The 16,864-nt window shown below is 47.4% G+C and overlaps 1 protein-coding gene across 1 annotated transcript in view; it reads left to right on the top strand.

Moving 5' to 3' along the window:
- The window catches only part of JAG1 (jagged 1), a 36,262-nt gene extending 21,707 nt beyond the window's left edge, over nucleotides 1-14,555 (top strand). The window contains exons 7-25 of the mRNA XM_008576005.1: nucleotides 317-430; nucleotides 1,657-1,770; nucleotides 2,501-2,614; nucleotides 3,031-3,077; nucleotides 3,414-3,587; nucleotides 4,038-4,188; nucleotides 5,052-5,216; nucleotides 5,718-5,831; nucleotides 6,364-6,477; nucleotides 6,578-6,691; nucleotides 6,855-6,971; nucleotides 7,455-7,482; nucleotides 8,196-8,281; nucleotides 9,584-9,697; nucleotides 10,290-10,399; nucleotides 10,494-10,727; nucleotides 10,925-11,056; nucleotides 11,301-11,451; nucleotides 12,288-14,555. Coding sequence (XP_008574227.1) covers nucleotides 317-430; nucleotides 1,657-1,770; nucleotides 2,501-2,614; nucleotides 3,031-3,077; nucleotides 3,414-3,587; nucleotides 4,038-4,188; nucleotides 5,052-5,216; nucleotides 5,718-5,831; nucleotides 6,364-6,477; nucleotides 6,578-6,691; nucleotides 6,855-6,971; nucleotides 7,455-7,482; nucleotides 8,196-8,281; nucleotides 9,584-9,697; nucleotides 10,290-10,399; nucleotides 10,494-10,727; nucleotides 10,925-11,056; nucleotides 11,301-11,451; nucleotides 12,288-12,745 — 2,651 coding nt within the window. The 3' untranslated portion in view covers nucleotides 12,746-14,555. The remainder of the gene's footprint in view (nucleotides 1-316; nucleotides 431-1,656; nucleotides 1,771-2,500; nucleotides 2,615-3,030; nucleotides 3,078-3,413; nucleotides 3,588-4,037; nucleotides 4,189-5,051; nucleotides 5,217-5,717; nucleotides 5,832-6,363; nucleotides 6,478-6,577; nucleotides 6,692-6,854; nucleotides 6,972-7,454; nucleotides 7,483-8,195; nucleotides 8,282-9,583; nucleotides 9,698-10,289; nucleotides 10,400-10,493; nucleotides 10,728-10,924; nucleotides 11,057-11,300; nucleotides 11,452-12,287) is intronic.
- The last annotated feature ends 2,309 nt before the right edge of the window (nucleotides 14,556-16,864 follow it).

Genomic DNA, 16,864 nt, shown 5'->3' with positions numbered 1-16,864 from the left:
TGTTTGGTTGTTTGGATGTCGGAGGGGGGGGGGGGGGGACGGCATGATGCTGATTAGCATAGGAGGCGGCATGAGATGAAATGACCCCAGCTCTGTGATGTCATGGAGTGTGGCTGCAGACAGGTTAGCAAGAAAGATGACTGCCTTTCTTCCCTAGACACAGCAGGGTTATATCACACACACAGCTTTTCTTGTTTATTTTTTGGAAACATGCTTGAGCTGGTGGCCAAGGTGTGGGATTTGGTTGCAGGGGGGACGGGGTGTAGGCAGCATAAAGTTGGATGTCCCTTGCTGACTGCCATCCTGGTTTTTACAGCTGAGCACGCTTGCCTCTCTGATCCCTGTCACAACAGAGGCAGCTGCAAGGAGACCTCCTTGGGGTTTGAGTGTGAGTGTTCTCCGGGCTGGACTGGTCCCACGTGCTCCACAAGTAAGTCCAGTTTTTGGTCTGTGTCTGTGCTAGAGGATCATTGTGTCAAGATACAGGGTGGCGGGGAGGTGGGGGCAGATACCTGGGCCTGGCCAGCGTTGGTCTTAGTGATGTGTCTGTTTCAGCGGAGAGGGGTGAGTGCAGTTGGCAGTCCGGTGGCTTGTCCGCTTGGAAGCCTCCCAGTAACTCCTACCCTTTCCACCAAGGTAGAGCGTTTGTCCTTGTGGAGTAGCTGCTTCCTTTGCTCGTGCGTGCTGGAGCTCTGCCTCCTCCAAACTGGTTATTCTCCTTGCAGCCATGGAAAAGCTGCCTGCAGGGGAGGTTGTCACTACTGAATTTTGGCATAGGGCTAGGTTGCCCCAGAAGAAGGACTCAGGCTACAGAGTGCCCTGGGCTGTGAGATGTGGCTATGTCAGACCCACCTGGGGTGCTTAACAGTGCAGGTCCCATGGATTCCCTCCAGAATTAAGGAGTCTGCAGTCTTTAACAAGTTTCTAGAATTCTGAGGTGCAGGCAGGCCCAAGAATCCCTGTCATCAGCACCATGAGAGCAGCTAAGGATGTGGGTTCTGGGGTCAGCTTGCCTGGGCTGGCACTGGAGCCCCTGCCCAACACTGGGACTCTGGCAGGCCACGTAACTCCCCATGCCCTGTTTGAATGGGATGGTGGCACTTCCTGTCTCTGAGGGTTGTTGTGAAGACTTGGAGAGCAAATTCACAAACCGGACCCGGCACACCTCATAAGTATGCAATAAATCAATTGTTAAGAGGGCTCTACAGTCCAGTGCCGAAGTCGGGGGTCATGGCCCCCAGGTATGTTATTTTGGGAAAACTCTGAGCAAATGAGAGGAATAAGGTTTTCTACCTGTAAAGTTATTTTTTTTTTTCCTTGTCTTAGCTACCTCTAAGCCATGATGAAACTCTTCTTTAAAAATAAAGATTAGGCAGATATAGATGTCCCTGTTACCGTTGGGTTTTCGCTCTGCAGGTATCCAGCTGTCTCTCCCTGTCACTGCTTAGGTTGGGGATTAAATGAACTGGGGCAGTGGGGGATTTAAAGCTAAAATCAAGGCCTTGTCGTCACCGTACCACTTGTCCTGCTGTAGCTTTACTTGGAGCAGGTGTCTGGTTCTTAAGTGAAGGCCCTTCATGTGAGGGTGGTGTTGCATTATCTAATATAAATGGATTGCAATTAAATTGTCAACTCCCTTCCCTTTTTGTTGAACAGATATTGATGACTGTTCTCCAAATAACTGTTCCCATGGGGGCACCTGCCTGGACTTGGTTAACGGATTTAAGTGTGTGTGCCCGCCCCAGTGGACTGGCAAAACGTGCCAGTTAGGTAAGAAAATTCCTACGACTATAATTCCTGTACCAAGGTTGGCTTTGATAATCAGAGCTGTTAAGAAAGATAAGCATGTGGCCAGCGGGGTGAGTTCACGCTCCATCATACTAAGAAGTAATTTATTATCAAGACTCTAGCGGGCCTGGGAGAAATAACCTGAATGCAAATGGCCTAGCTCTTTTAGGCCCTGTGGGAAAGTCGTGGGATTCCTTGAACCATGTCAGTCGTCTGTCCGGAGAGTGTTCAGCTGGGTTCCAAACGGGGATGATCTCATGAGGAATGAGCTGTCTGCATTCTTTTCGTCACATTTAAATCCCAGCAACTAGGCTGTGCAGGGTTTTACACAGAAATGCCTGGTGCCTTTCTGCTGTTCCCATGAGGAATGAGCTGTCTGCATTCTTTTCGTCACATTTAAATCCCAGCAACTAGGCTGTGCGGGGTTTTACACAGAAATGCCTGGTGCCTTTCTGCTGTTCTGTTGGGGGCCGGGCGTTAACTTTCCGGCTGCTGGTTATCAATTAGGGTTCATTATTGGATAATGGCCAGGGAGAGGGACCAAATGCTCAAAGTAGCATTTTGGGAGCCTAGTATTTTTTATTTAGTTACCTTATTAAAAACGTCTCATATTTCAGATGGTCTCTATTGGTAGGGTGTCTTTATTTTTCTGGGGGGGGTGGGGGCAGGGGTAAAACTTCATTCCTTACTGCTCACTCCTGTTTCCTTTCAGATGCAAATGAATGCGAGGCCAAACCTTGTGTAAATGCCAAATCCTGTAAGAATCTGATAGCGAGCTACTACTGTGATTGCCTTCCAGGCTGGATGGGTCAGAATTGTGACATAAGTGAGTGACTTTGTTTTGACTTTGATTTTCATGAAACTTTGGTATTGAAGGGTTGTGCCAGTCCATACGTGGGCTCCAGCCCTAAGGCTTGAGTAGAAGGAAAACTGTATAGCGGGAATGTTTTTGGAGAGGGAGCAGTCAGCGCAGCAATGAAAACATGCAGTTTATCAGGCTCATTAGCTGCTAAAACTGGCCATACTCTGATAAGGCTGCTGAAACAATGATGTGAAGTTTCACTCCCTCAATCTAGAAGAATTAGGGAGGGTCCCCACCCAATGTAATAACCTCATGTCAGGGAAAGCACACAGCAAATCTGATTTGAAACTTTTATCTGTCCTGAGTTGAGAAGGCTTTTCAATTAAGTCCAATTTCAATGTAAATTGCTTCTCTAATATGATGACTTATTTATTTTTTAGATATTAATGACTGCCTTGGCCAGTGTCAGAATGACGCCTCCTGTCGGGTACGTAAATCTTTGCTTAAATCAAACCCTTGACGATTGACAACAAATCTTAAGGTTTATGTGACACTGGGAAAAGTCTGTCCCTGTGAGACTTAAAAATGCAGGTGAAACGGAAGTCTCTGGAAGTTTCCCTGGGGCTCATGTTACCCCAGCCTCTGGGGAGTCATTTTGAAGGCAGGAGTGTAGAAATTCTTCTAACCCATACTGAGAGGCTTGGCATTTGGCTATTTCGGTGAATCAGCCGAACCACAACAGTCATGCTAAACCGCTGAAGCCCTGTGTTGGTGCAATACACAGAAAAACAGCATGTCTCTCTCTCCCCTTCTCCTCTTCCAGGATTTGGTTAATGGGTATCGCTGTATCTGTCCACCTGGCTATGCAGGCGATCACTGTGAGAGAGACATCAATGAATGTGCCAGCAACCCCTGTTTGAACGGGGGTCACTGTCAGAATGAAATCAACAGATTCCAGTGTCTGTGTCCCACTGGTTTCTCTGGAAACCTCTGTCAGGTGAGTGGTTACAAAAGCCCAGATGGCCAAATTCATACGGCAGAGCCTTCTCCTCCCTCTCCCTTCCCCCTGCTCTTCTCTTGGCTCTTGTGTGTCTGGAGTCTTATGACATCTGTTAGCATCCTATTGATTAGGGAACCTGCTAGACAAATGCTGGTGGAAGAGATATTGACGAATGACTGCCTCAGTGTCTGGAGCCCGCCCTCTTTCTGGCTTTGTGTTCTGTTTTGTCTCTCCAGCTTGGCGCGCTCTCTCCCACTCTGCCCTGTTTTTTCAAATGCTTACCTGGACTGTGGCAGTCCCTAGGGCAAAAAGATGTATTACACAGGGTGTCCCCTAATAGAAGCAGATAAAAGGGGCATATTCCAGTGTCTGCTACCCCAGAGAAGTTATCACTACGCTTTGTTTTACTTTGATCCCTCCCCCTTGCCCTGCTCCTGACATCTGCAGCTGGACATAGATTATTGTGAGCCCAATCCCTGCCAGAACGGTGCTCAGTGCTACAACCGTGCCAGCGACTATTTCTGCAAATGCCCTGAGGACTATGAGGGCAAGAACTGCTCCCACCTGAAAGACCACTGCCGCACGACCCCCTGTGAAGGTATCTCCCTCCCCTGGGACCTGGCTGTCTCCAGACTTTCTTCTGTCTTCCCCATTAGCCATTGCCCCCGATACGCTCAGAAGTGGTGTACAGGTGAGGAGGGCTTCTAGATTGAAACTACCTTATCTGACCATTTAGGGAAGCCAGACAGGTGGAAACAATCTATTCAGGTCCACCAGTGGAAGGGCCGAGTCTATAAGTAGTCCGGGGTAGAGAACGTGAAATCCATTTATCATTCTTCTTCTGGGGTGGGCTGATTTGCAAAGCCACCGAGACAGACTCCTTAGAGCAGCATTGTCAATAGAACTTTCTGCAGCAGTGAGAATGTTCCTTATCTGTACTGGCGGGTATGGTAGCCACAGACCATTGAGGCCATTGAGCATTTAGAATGTGACTATACAATTAGAAACTCATTTAATTTTAGTTCATTTAAATGTAAATAGCCACACGCGGCCCAGGGCTGCTGTATTAGGTGGCACAACCTTAAAGCTTTTTGTACTTTAGGCTCGCTTAAGTAAGATTGAGGAAGAAGGTAGAGCTGGTTCTTTTTCCGTAGCAAACATTGACCAGATGGGGTAGATGTCAGAGGTCAGATAGAAGGGGCCCGTGAGCATGAGGACTTCTTGGCTACACAGGGAGAAAAATGTTTTTAAAATTCCCTCTGCCTGGAGTCTCAGCCTTACCCGTCATAGGTGAACACAGCACGTGCCGGAGTCTTGGCCCCTTGGGTGCCTCTCCATTTCTTATCCTCATTAGCCAAAGGGTGCCCGTCTCCAGAAAAGTGGGCTTGGCTTAGGTCTTTGGCTCAGGAATGCCATGTCTGTGGGTCTGTGCTGTGATCTGATCCTGAGCCTGTCTTCTAGTGATTGACAGCTGCACAGTGGCCATGGCTTCCAACGACACGCCTGAAGGGGTGCGGTATATTTCCTCCAACGTCTGTGGTCCCCACGGGAAGTGCAAGAGTCAGTCGGGAGGCAAATTCACCTGTGACTGTAACAAAGGCTTCACGGGAACATACTGCCATGAAAGTAAGACCCCTCATTGGGGAATGGGACATGTGTTCCCCCGTCCTGCCTCTGCCCAGCTTGGGATCATTCAAGTCTGAGTTGTCTTAATCAGAAACAGTAAGACTAGGGAGACGGGTATAGGTTTATCACGACGCCTGGGATCTAAGACTGAGGTCATGTTCGATTTATCAGACCACTGTGATGCCTCTGAGCTGCCACGTCTAGTTTGGAATGTTCTGGAATCTTAGTAGTTTGGGTGGTCCCTCTTTTCTGTAGGAGTTTCTTACCCATTCCCAGCAAGTAGCTCAGCATGTGGAAGGCATTAAATAAAATGGGCAAGGCAGTCTCTGGAAGCCTCTGCTTGATAAGCCACCTGTCTAATTCGAGAAATTGGAAACTCCTGATGGAGTTGAGAATGTTGGTGCCAGGTGCGTTTCCTCAGGAGGCAGCCGTGAAAGCCTCGGAACGGTGCTTGGCTGCGGCAATACTTGTCCTTCAGTTCCTTTTTTCTTCCTTTCACAGATATTAATGACTGCGAGAGCAACCCCTGTAGAAATGGTGGCACTTGCATTGATGGCGTCAACTCCTACAAGTGTATCTGTAGTGACGGCTGGGAGGGGGCCTACTGTGAAACCAGTGAGTCTGTGGTCTTTCTAGGACTGACAGCTCTGGGATGTGGGCAGGGTGAGGGGTGTGGGAGGCTCTCACTTCAACTTGGGAAGCCTTTCTTTGTCATGGAAATCTCAGGAAGTAAGAAGTAAGACCCCCAACAGTTTCTGCAATGGGACAGCATGGCTTGTATCTCGTTTGCATTTATTAATGCTGATGACAGCTGGTGGGGAGGAACTGAGGAGCTATAGAGTTAGTGTAATTAAGATAATAAATATCCCTGCTTGCGTGGAAAGTAATCTTTGTTTTTAATTTCTATTCATTTTGATTTTAATTTCCGTGGGAGTTCCAGAGGCCTGCCTCCTGTCTAACTTGTGGCATTCAAAGTAACCCAGTTAGGAGCTCCTTTATTCCTGGAAGAGGGTGATTGTGTGAAGTTCTGGGACTGCTCAGCTCTTCTGGGAACATGGGTTGGATGGAGCAGTAGGAAAGTCTTGGCTTTTATGTGCGATGAGCAGTCCTGGAGCTCTTCTTCAGCTGGGTGTTTCTTTGATTCTAGATATTAATGACTGCAGCCAGAACCCCTGCCACAATGGGGGCACCTGTCGCGACCTGGTCAATGACTTTTATTGTGACTGTAAAAATGGGTGGAAAGGAAAGACCTGCCACTCGCGTAAGTGGTGGGCGATCCTGGGTCCTGTCTCTAGGACCCCCTCTTTCTCTTCTGTGGGAGGAGGCTGGCTGGGACTCACACCAAGATGTTCTTCCTCCAGGTGACAGCCAATGTGATGAGGCCACGTGCAACAATGGTGGCACCTGCTATGACGAAGGGGATGCTTTCAAGTGCATGTGTCCCGGTGGCTGGGAAGGAACGACCTGTAACATAGGTAACTTCTGCCCCACGTGGGATTCGCCTTGGGTGTGGCCACATGAGCACGTCTGCTGGTCAGCTCCTGGAGCTTACAATCATTTCCCTGGGTCTGGTTCTTGCCCCTCCAGGCTGTTTCTGGATCCTCAGGGAATATGGTCTTATCTGCTCTTGTCTTGTAGCCCGAAACAGTAGCTGCCTGCCCAACCCCTGCCATAACGGGGGCACCTGCGTGGTCAATGGCGAGTCCTTCACGTGTGTCTGCAAAGAAGGCTGGGAGGGGCCCATCTGTACTCAGAGTGAGTGTCCTTCCCCTTGAACTCTCCCAGGGCTGCTGGAGCCCATCCTGACACCCTCGGGGACTCACAATCGAAACCAGAAGCAGAGCTGTTTGATGTCTGCTGTGGCACCATCGGGGCCTGTATTAATGACTTGATGGGATGCAGCCCTGACCTGGGCATGAGAAAGTCGCCAGTGAGATAAGTGGACACAGATGGTGTCTCGGTTCCAGCTCTAGGACTGACCAGCCGCAGTCTGTCTCCTTCCATTCTCACCCTCGCCTTCCAGCCCCTCCCGGGGCTCGTCCTACGTACATGTGTCCCAGGGCAAAGGAGACCAAGTGTGGCGCAGGCCTGCTTCCAATTTAGCAGAGGTTTTAAGTGTATTTTGCTGGTGTTAACCACAGCCTTATCGTTGGGGTATTATGGAAATAAGTAGGATTTTTACTTAGAACTAAGACCGCTTTCCCTGTTGAAGACCTCCCTGTTATTTTTTCTTTGCAGATACGAATGACTGCAGCCCTCATCCCTGGTAAGTATGACCACCTTCTTTTTTTTTTTTTTTTTTTTAAAGATGACCGGGAAGGGGATCTTAACCCTTGACTTGGTGTTGTCAGCACCACACTCACCCAGTGAGCTAACCGGCCATCCCTATATAGGATCCGAACCCGTGGCCTTGGTGTTGTCAGCACCACACTCACCCAGTGAGCTAACCGGCCATCCCTATATAGGATCCGAACCCGTGGCCTTGGTGTTGTCAGCACCACACTCTACCGAGTGAGCCACGGGGCCGGCCCTAGTATGACCACCTTCTAAGCTGGCACTTGTCAGCTGTAATATGCATGGGAGTCACCTGGGGATCTGGTTTAAAATACAGGTCCTGATTCAGGAGGCCTGGGGTGGGGCTCCAGATTGCTTTTCTAACAAGCTCCCAAGTGATGTGGCTTCTGCTGCTCCGTGGACCACACTTTAATTAGCCAGGTTGTGTCTTCATTTAGAGCAGTGATTCTCAACCTTGGCTGCACACTAGAGTCACCTGGGGAGCTTTTTAAAAATCCCAATGCCTGGGCTACAAGCGAGGCCCATGCAGTTCGACTCTCTAGGGGTGGGGCCCAGACATCAGTATTTAAGTTCCCTAGGCCAGGAGCGAGGGTCGCTGATTGTAAATGGCTACTACGTGTGATTGGCAGCCAGAGCCATGGCCTGGGAGGTTGGTAACCGAGGCAGTCTTTGTTTTTTCCTTAGTTATAATAGTGGCACCTGTGTGGACGGAGACAACTGGTACCGGTGTGAATGCGCCCCAGGTTTTGCCGGGCCCGACTGCAGAATAAGTAAGAACCATCCCTGTCTGCTTTCCTGGTGCCTTTCCTCCCCCATTCCACTCCTCAGCCTGAGACTTCTCATCTTGAAAAACAATTAAGGCCTCAGTTCCTTTAAGTAGTCCTGACAAAGCAAGTCATCTCCCCTGCTAGCTGGGATTAAGATGCGCCTGGCTGGATCCTCCCAGGTAACGACTGGTGGTTCCTGGGTGGTGTGGCCTGCCTTGTTTTAGGAGAGAGAGTGACAGCCACAGAATCTGACTACTGGTCTACAGTGGGGCCCTGAGGAGAGTGGCTGTTGTTCCCTGTGACTAACATGAAACTGTGCGCAAGTGGACATTAACCACAGCTGCGCTGGTCTGGGACAGCTCACACAGATGGGAGGGACAGGACTGTGGCTTCTGAAAGCTGCTCTGTGATAGGTTTGAGTTCCTGGAGAAATGATCAAAACACAAAAGTGGGGGCAAGTGATGCAGTTTTCCAGGAAACTTAGTTTGTTCTTTTTTCTCTACATTTTTTTTGACATGCCCTTTATTTTGCCAAAAAAAGAGTAATGGAATAGTTGTCAGCACCACTCTCTCCCAAGTGAGCTAACCGGCCATCCCTACATAGGGATCCGAACCGTGGCCTTGGTGTTATCAGCACCGCACTCTCCCAAGTAAGCCACAGGCCCGCCTGTGGAATAGTTATTTTTTTGTTCTTGTCCTCAAATTGCTTGAAATTTTACTGGTGCTTGAAATCCCCAAGTCTGGGATTGACTGGACTTCAGCACAAGACAGGGGTAGGTTTTGTCTGTTTCATGTTTCTAAATCAGGTTGGCAACCTGTAGCCTAGGAGCCACATCTGGCCCACTGCCTGTTTTTACAAATAAAGTTTTATTGATATACAGGCACGCTCATTTGTTTACTATCTGTGGCTGCTTTCACGATATACCACCACAGAGTTAAGTAGTTGTGTTGACAGAGGCCTTGTGGCCTGCAGAGCCTAAAATATTTACTCTGATCCTTTTTGGGAAAAGTTTGCCAGGCTTGCTGTCCATTGTCCTGTCAGAGAAAAAGGAACTTAATTAAAAATTCTTGCCTTCCAAAATGGTTCTCAGCTGTTAGAAGTCAGGATAGTGGTGATCTTTGTGGGTCATTGCCTGGTGTAGAGGCTTTTGGCATGCTAATCTGTTTCTTTGGTTACATGAGTGGAAGTTTATCAAGCTTATACTTATTTGCATGTTTTTTGATCTGTATGTTATGTCAAAAAAAAAAAAAACTTCGACACTGGTGCCTTCCACTGTACCCTAACCTTGAAGTCCATTTCTTCTAGACATCAACGAATGCCAGTCTTCACCTTGTGCCTTTGGGGCGACCTGTGTGGACGAGATCAATGGCTACCGATGTGTCTGCCCTCCAGGGCACAGCGGTGCCAAGTGCCAGGAAGGTATGTGTGCCAGGGCCGAGCTGTTCATGTCTCTTATGAACAGGCATCACAGTCACCATTTTGACTATTCACAAGTGGGTGCTATGCTTGAGGAAAGAGCACCCAGTGGGGTCCCCCTAAAACAGGGTAGCTGTTGGTTTTAGTCCACTTCTACTGTATTAATGCCATGTTACAAACCATCCCCAAACTTGGTGGCTTGCAGCAAGTGTTGAGTTTTGTTCATAGGTGCACAGCATGGGCAGAGTGATCGTATTATAGGTTGGGTTCAGGTTGCCGAGCAGCTATATAGCTCTATCTGGGCCATGTTCTTTTCGTAGCAAATGGCAAGCATGCAAGAAGCAACAGAAAGCCCGGTTATAAGCTCTGCTCATGTCACATCTGTTGACATAGCATTGGCCAAAGCAGGTTACGTGGGCCAAGCACAGAGTCAGGAGCAGGCAATACATGTGCCCATTGTTGTGGGAGGAGCTATCATTATTTGGCAGTGGGCGTGGGTCTAACCATCTCATAAGAGGGAGTGAAGAATTGGGAATCGTGATCCATTCTATGGAAAAAAAGAAGCTCCTTCCACTCATGCGTCTCCACCTTTCAGTTTCAGGGAGACCCTGCATCACTGTGGGGAGTGTGATACTAGATGGGGCCAAATGGGACGATGACTGTAACACCTGCCAGTGCCTGAATGGAAGGATTGCCTGCTCCAAGGTAGGGCAGGAGGGCTGCTGCAGTTCCCGTGTGTCCTGGAATCGTGGGTGTGCATTCCTGCTAAGCTGTCAGCTCCTGTCTTTTCTCTATCCAGGTCTGGTGTGGCCCTCGACCTTGCCTGCTCCACAAAGGGCACAGTGAGTGCCCCAGCGGACACAGCTGCATCCCCATCCTGGATGACCAGTGCTTTGTCCGCCCCTGCACTGGGGTGGGTGAGTGTCGCTCTTCTAGTCTCCAGCCGGTGAAGACCAAGTGCACCTCTGATTCCTATTACCAGGATAACTGTGCAAACATCACATTCACTTTTAACAAAGAGATGATGTCACCGGTACGTAACAACTTCTTTTCCAATTGGAGATGGTGTGAGTCTGTAAAGGAGTGCTACGAGCTAGGAGCTACTTCTCCTTAGCCTAAATTCCTGTCTTACAGGAAAGGGAGGCTTGAATTTAGCCCAACTAAGAGAACATCAGCTTTTTTTTTTTTCTTCCAATATCTTACATGTGCCAATTTTTAAAAATCATTTAGGGTCTTACCACGGAGCATATTTGCAATGAATTGAGGAACTTGAATATTTTGAAGAATGTTTCTGCTGAATATTCGATCTACATAGCTTGTGAGCCTTCGCCTTCAGCCAACAATGAAATACATGTGGCCATTGTAAGTATAAGTCCCATTCCCACATAATTATTTGACTACAAGGCAGTTAACAAACTTCAGTTAACCATATCAAAATGGAGCAAATACATTGAAATAGCTTTACATACAAGGGTATTTTTAAAAGTTCCTGGAAACATTTATATTAATTCCTTTTTTCCACGAACGTGTGTTATCAAGAAATTTTGAATAAAGGCTACCAATGAGTGTTCCTCTAATAAGTCTGACAATTCTTTTCTTTCCCTAGTCGGCTGAAGACATACGGGATGATGGAAACCCAATCAAGGAAATCACTGACAAAATAATAGATCTTGTTAGTAAACGTGATGGAAACAACTCACTTATCGCTGCTGTTGCAGAAGTGAGAGTTCAGAGGCGTCCTCTGAAGAATAGAACGGGTAGGTGTCAAGTGGGAACAGTCCCCATTTGTGCTGACTGTCAAATCGATCTCATCACACCATCCAGTAAAACCACCAGCAGGGGAATTACCTGACAGTGCCCCCCACACTCCTCCAGAGGAGCCCCCAGTTTAGGAAACAGAGGCCAGCTTTACAGGATCGAGGTCATATGGCCAGTGGGGGCAGAGCTCTACCTGCTCCTTTTTTCCTGCCCGCAAGCTGTGTACTCTTGCCCACAGGCGCCCCTGCAGAACAGGTATTGTGTCCTGATTTGTTGCAAAGCCCTAAAGCTGTGCCTTGAGCTCAAAGCTCTGTGAAGCCTGACTTGGCATTTTGGTGTTGTGGGGTGGCCACTCCTGAGCACAGGGAGGCACTGGCTTATAGATGGCTTGATAGCCCTGCAGGATCTCCAGACTCCCCTTTTGAGGATCTGGAGTGTCATCGTTCTAGCTAGGTGAGAAGTTGGGCACGTGACCATTGGGACTGTCCTTGCTCAGATCGGGTCTGTGATCGTTCTGAAAACTCACTCCTATGCTGAGCTGCTTAAGTAACCAAACTCCCCTCAACTTAACCAGACACTGCTCTCTCTGATGGAGTCAGAGAGCCTTGCTGCTCTACCTGGTCTCTCCAGGGAGAGGTGTCAAGGTCTCCACGGGCCCTTACCCCAGCACTTATCAAGCTGTGAAGTGACAAGATATAGCTATGAAAAGGGACTTGTCCACATGGTGTTCCTCTTAGGGTCTAAGGACAGGAGAACCACTGGTCTCTTGTTCCTGTGATGGCTTGCTTTGGGGGGTTTATTTTGAGGGTTAATTGATTTTGTGCCTGCCCTGCAGACTTCCTGGTTCCCTTGCTGAGCTCCATCTTGACCGTGGCGTGGATCTGTTGCTTGGTGACGGCCTTCTACTGGTGTGTGCGCAGGCGGCGGAAGCCGAGCAGCCACGCTCACTCGGCCTCTGAGGACAACACCACCAACAACGTGCGCGAACAGCTCAACCAGATCAAGAACCCCATTGAGAAGCACGGCACCAACACGGTCCCCATCAAGGATTACGAGAACAAAAACTCCAAAATGTCTAAAATCAGGACACACAACTCCGAAGTAGAAGAGGACGACATGGATAAACACCAGCAGAAAGCCCGATTTGCCAAACAGCCGGCATACACGCTGGTAGACAGAGAGGAGAAGCCCCCCAATGGCACGCCGACAAAACACCCAAACTGGACAAACAAACAGGACAACAGAGACTTGGAGAGTGCCCAGAGCTTAAACCGGATGGAGTACATCGTATAGCAGACAGCGGGCACCGCCACGGCTAGGTAGAGTCTGAGGGCACTCGGGGCTTGTAGTTGTTTAAACTGTTGTGTCATTCGAGTCTGAGGCTGTTGTTGACTTAGAAACCCTGTGTTAATTTAAGTTTTGACAAGCTGGCTTACACTGGCAATGGTAGTTTCTGTGGTTGGCTGGGAAATCGAGCGCTGCATCTCACAGCTATGCAAAAACTAGTTGAAAGTGCCCTGGTGTACGTTCCCTTGCAGCCGACCCATGGATCAGGCTCCCAGGAGACTGCCCGGCCCCTAGTCCTTGAGCTCCCGCTCCTGCCAGATGTCCTATGGTGATGCAGTCTTAGGATCATAGTTTATTTATATTTATTGACTCTTGAGTTGTTTTTGTATATTGGTTTTATGATGACGTACAAGTAGTTCTGTATTTGAAAGTGCCTTTGCAGCTCAGAACCACAGCAACTATCACAAATGAGTTTATTATTTATTTTTTTTATTGTATTTTTGTTGTCGTCGTTGGGGGAGGGGGGATTTTGATGTCAGCAGTTGCTGGTAAAATGAAGAATTTAAAGAGGAAAAATGTGTCAAAAGTAGAATTTTTGTATAGTTATGTAAATAATTCTTTTTTATTAATCACTGTGTATATTTGATTTATTAACTTAATAATCAAGAGCCTTAAAACATCATTCCTTTTTATTTATATGTATGTGTTTAGAATTGAAGGTTTTTGATAGCATTGTAAATGTATGGCTTCATTTTTTTTGAACTTATTTTCTCATTACGTGTTGCCTATAAGCCAAAATTAAGGTGTTTGAAAATAGTTTATTTTAAAACCATAGGATGGGGCTTCTGTGCCTGGAGTACTGACGAAACTTTTTTTGTACGATGTCACATGTTTAAAACACCTCCTATAGCATAACTTTAAAACACGTTTTAAGGACTGACTGAGGCAGTTTGAGAATTAGTCTAGAACAGGTTTTTTGTTGTTTTTTTTTTCCTGCTTTAGAATTGAAAAGAGACAGGCAGGTGATCTGCTACAGAGCAGTTTAAGGGAACAAGTTGAGCTATGACTTAGCCAAAATATGAGTGGTTGAATATCATTAAAAATATCAATTGTGTGAAGTTGGAAGCATACCAATCTTATTTTGTAAATTCTGATTTATTTTCACCATCCATATGTAATACTGAACCACTTGTAGATTTGATTTTTTTTTTTTTAATCTACATTTAGGGAGTATTCTAATAAGCTAGTTGAATACTTGAACCATAAAATGTTCAGTAAGATCACTGTTTAGATTTGCCCTAGAGTACACTGCCTGCCTTAAATGAGGAAATCAAAGTGCTATTACGAAGTTTAAGATCAAAAAGGCTTATAAAAACAGAGTAATCTCGTTGGTTCACCATTGAGACCGTGAAGATACTTTGTATTGTCCTATTAGTGTTATATGAACATAAAAATGCATCTTTGTGTTGTTCCTGGCAATAAATTTTGAAAAGTAATATTTATTAAATTTTTTGTATGAAAACACGGAACAGTGTGGCCTCTTCTAAGCTTAAGTAGTCCCCACCCGGCTTTACTCTGTGCCTTTGCCACCCCACTGAGTCTGTTCTGACAAACGGGGTACAGCAGCCCATGCCTGACTGCGGCACGGATGAAGAACTGAAATCCTTTTTAACCACAAAATTCATCTGAAGTTCTCAAACGCCGTGGGGCTGCTGTGAAGCTGGAGCTGTGGGAGCCGCATCTTGGGGAGTCCTGATTCCCTTGTTATTTGACAGCAAGTGTGAATACTGCTTGAATAAACACCACTGGATTCATGGCCTGTAGTCTGGAGGTGAATTGTTTGTGAACACTCACAGGAAATACCCAGCACACTTAAAGGGTTTTAAAGGGTTTGGAACTGGTGTTCGGGGATGACGGAGATTTAATGCCTTCTTTTTCCTGGCTACTTGGACTAATGGTGATGTCCTGTCGTCACAGAGTACACCCTTGCAGCTTCTGCATGCTTACCCGTTGGGCAGTTTCCTCGCTGCACAGGAGTTGTAGTTACAAACTTTTGGTCATGGGGCCCATCTACTCATGACCTTGTTCCCAGGGTGTGAGTGTTCAGCTGGCCTCGCCATGTAGCCTTGGGGTGCCAGGTGTCAGCTTTCCATGAGGTTCCAGAGTTGGGCTGTCTGCTCCTGTAAAGGGCAGGAAAGCCATGGTTCTCTCACTTGGGGCTGCTGGAGGCCAGAGGAGGTTCAGGACCCTGCCTCCACATTGTGGGGTGAAGTGAGGGGAGCTTTGCCTCGGGCACCTCTGCAGTGAGAGATGAGCCATGGTGAAAGGCACATGGACAGCTTCCGGCAGCTGTGCTGAGTCGCCAGGAGTTCCCTGCTTCTGCTTAGGAAGTCGAAGCTTACCCTTTGCAGAGCTGTCCCCCAGCGCTTCCACATTCAGGCCCATCGGCCCACCTCCAGTTTTTGTAGTATAACTAACTCCAACTGGCACAATGTACCTTGAATGGAGGACAAGCTGAAGGGGATTGGTTTTTTTTGTTCTTGGAAAACTATTTCCTTTTCCTACTGGACTAGGAATCATGTTCTCTGATGGGCACCTTGTTTAAGAATGGGTGACAGGCTTTAAGTGTCCTTGGCTCCTTGTGTGTGAGCAGAGGCCATTGAGGGACTTGGAGTCCGTGACAGCCCCAGGAACAGCCAACAGCGTGCTTTGGCTTGTTGGGGAGGCAGCCTGAAGGACCTGGACAGCAATGAGGCTGGATTCCCATGATATCTCCCTGCCCTAGTGTAGCAATACCTTGTAACTAACCTCTGCAGGTAGACAGCTGGTTTCTGCAAGGTGAGGTCAGAGAGAGGAAGTACAGATCCTACTAGCCAGGAGACAGTCTAGTTTAGTGGAGTCAAACACCATCCTGAAGCAATACCTTGTTCTCGTGGTTTGTAAACTTGGATCCTGCAGGACCCCAGAATTCCTTGGGTAGCTGCCAGATGCTTTTGTGCCAAGAAAAAAGTTTAATGAGCCTCTGCAATTCTTTCATTCCAGGAGGGAAGTGGTCTTGAAATTCACGGCTGTTGTCTTAATGAGCCTTCTGTCTGGGACACTCCTGGTAGTGGGAGGGCATAGATCAGGCTCCTCTGTGCACAGCCTAAAGCCAGGACCTTAACCGTGAAGGATGGTTTTCCCCTTTCTCCAGAAAGAATGAAGCAATGAGCCGGCCCGTGGCTCACTCGGTAGAGTGCGGTGCTGGTAACACCAAGGCCCCGGGTTCGGATCCCATATAGGGAGGGCCGGTTCGCTCACTGGCTGAGCGTGGTGCTGACAACACCAAGTCAAGGGTTAAGATCCCCTTACCGGTCATCTTTAAAAAAAAAAAAAAAAAAAAAAAGAATGAAGCAAGCAACAGGTTAACCTAGGGTCGGGGGAGTGGAAAAGAAGGAACTCAGTGACTTTACCATTCATTCCCCATGGATGTTCTGGGCCCTCTTTAAAGGGGCCCCAAAAGTGAATTTTCGGTCCAGAAACTTGGTGAACTAGAACTCTAGCATTAGAATATATCATGAAACCAGGAAAAATAATAACTTCACACTAGGTGTTTTAGGGAGGGAAACTGTCCTGATAGTCTAGACTTATAACAATAAAGAATTGGAATAGAAAAGGGGGGTAAGATACATCTTAATTGACTAACAGCCAAGTAGACTAAGTGATGATCAGAAGGATGATTTGCAAGCAGGTTTCTCTTAAATGCAGATTCCCAGGCCAAACCTATGCCCCTATTAGATCACACACCAGAAGTGGGGCCTGGGAATATGCATTTTCAAACTCTATCTTCCCCAGTTTTCCCTGGCTTATGTACAGTAAAATTTGAGAATAACTCTACTAAAGTACAAGCTCTTCATTAATTACAATGTTTTCCTCCTTGTTAAGCTGAATTAAATAGCCCGGAAGCCAGTTTGTTGCTAAATTGCCACCTGACATCATTTTTAAGTAAAATAATTACACTGCCCCTTGAGCAAGTTGTGGTCTAAGCGCTTCATGTTTATTAGCTGATCTGAGGGGTCAGAGAGTCAAAGTTAACTTAGTAATATTTCTTAGGTAGCAAAGAGCCAAAGGAACCAGAGCGTGGGT

The sequence above is a fragment of the Galeopterus variegatus genome, unplaced genomic scaffold, assembly GCF_000696425.1.
Source record: "Galeopterus variegatus unplaced genomic scaffold, G_variegatus-3.0.2 Scaffold1273, whole genome shotgun sequence".
Taxonomy (NCBI): Eukaryota; Metazoa; Chordata; class Mammalia; order Dermoptera; family Cynocephalidae; genus Galeopterus; species Galeopterus variegatus.
Note: the sequence above shows the minus strand (reverse complement) of the source record. Positions and strands in the feature narration are given on the sequence as shown.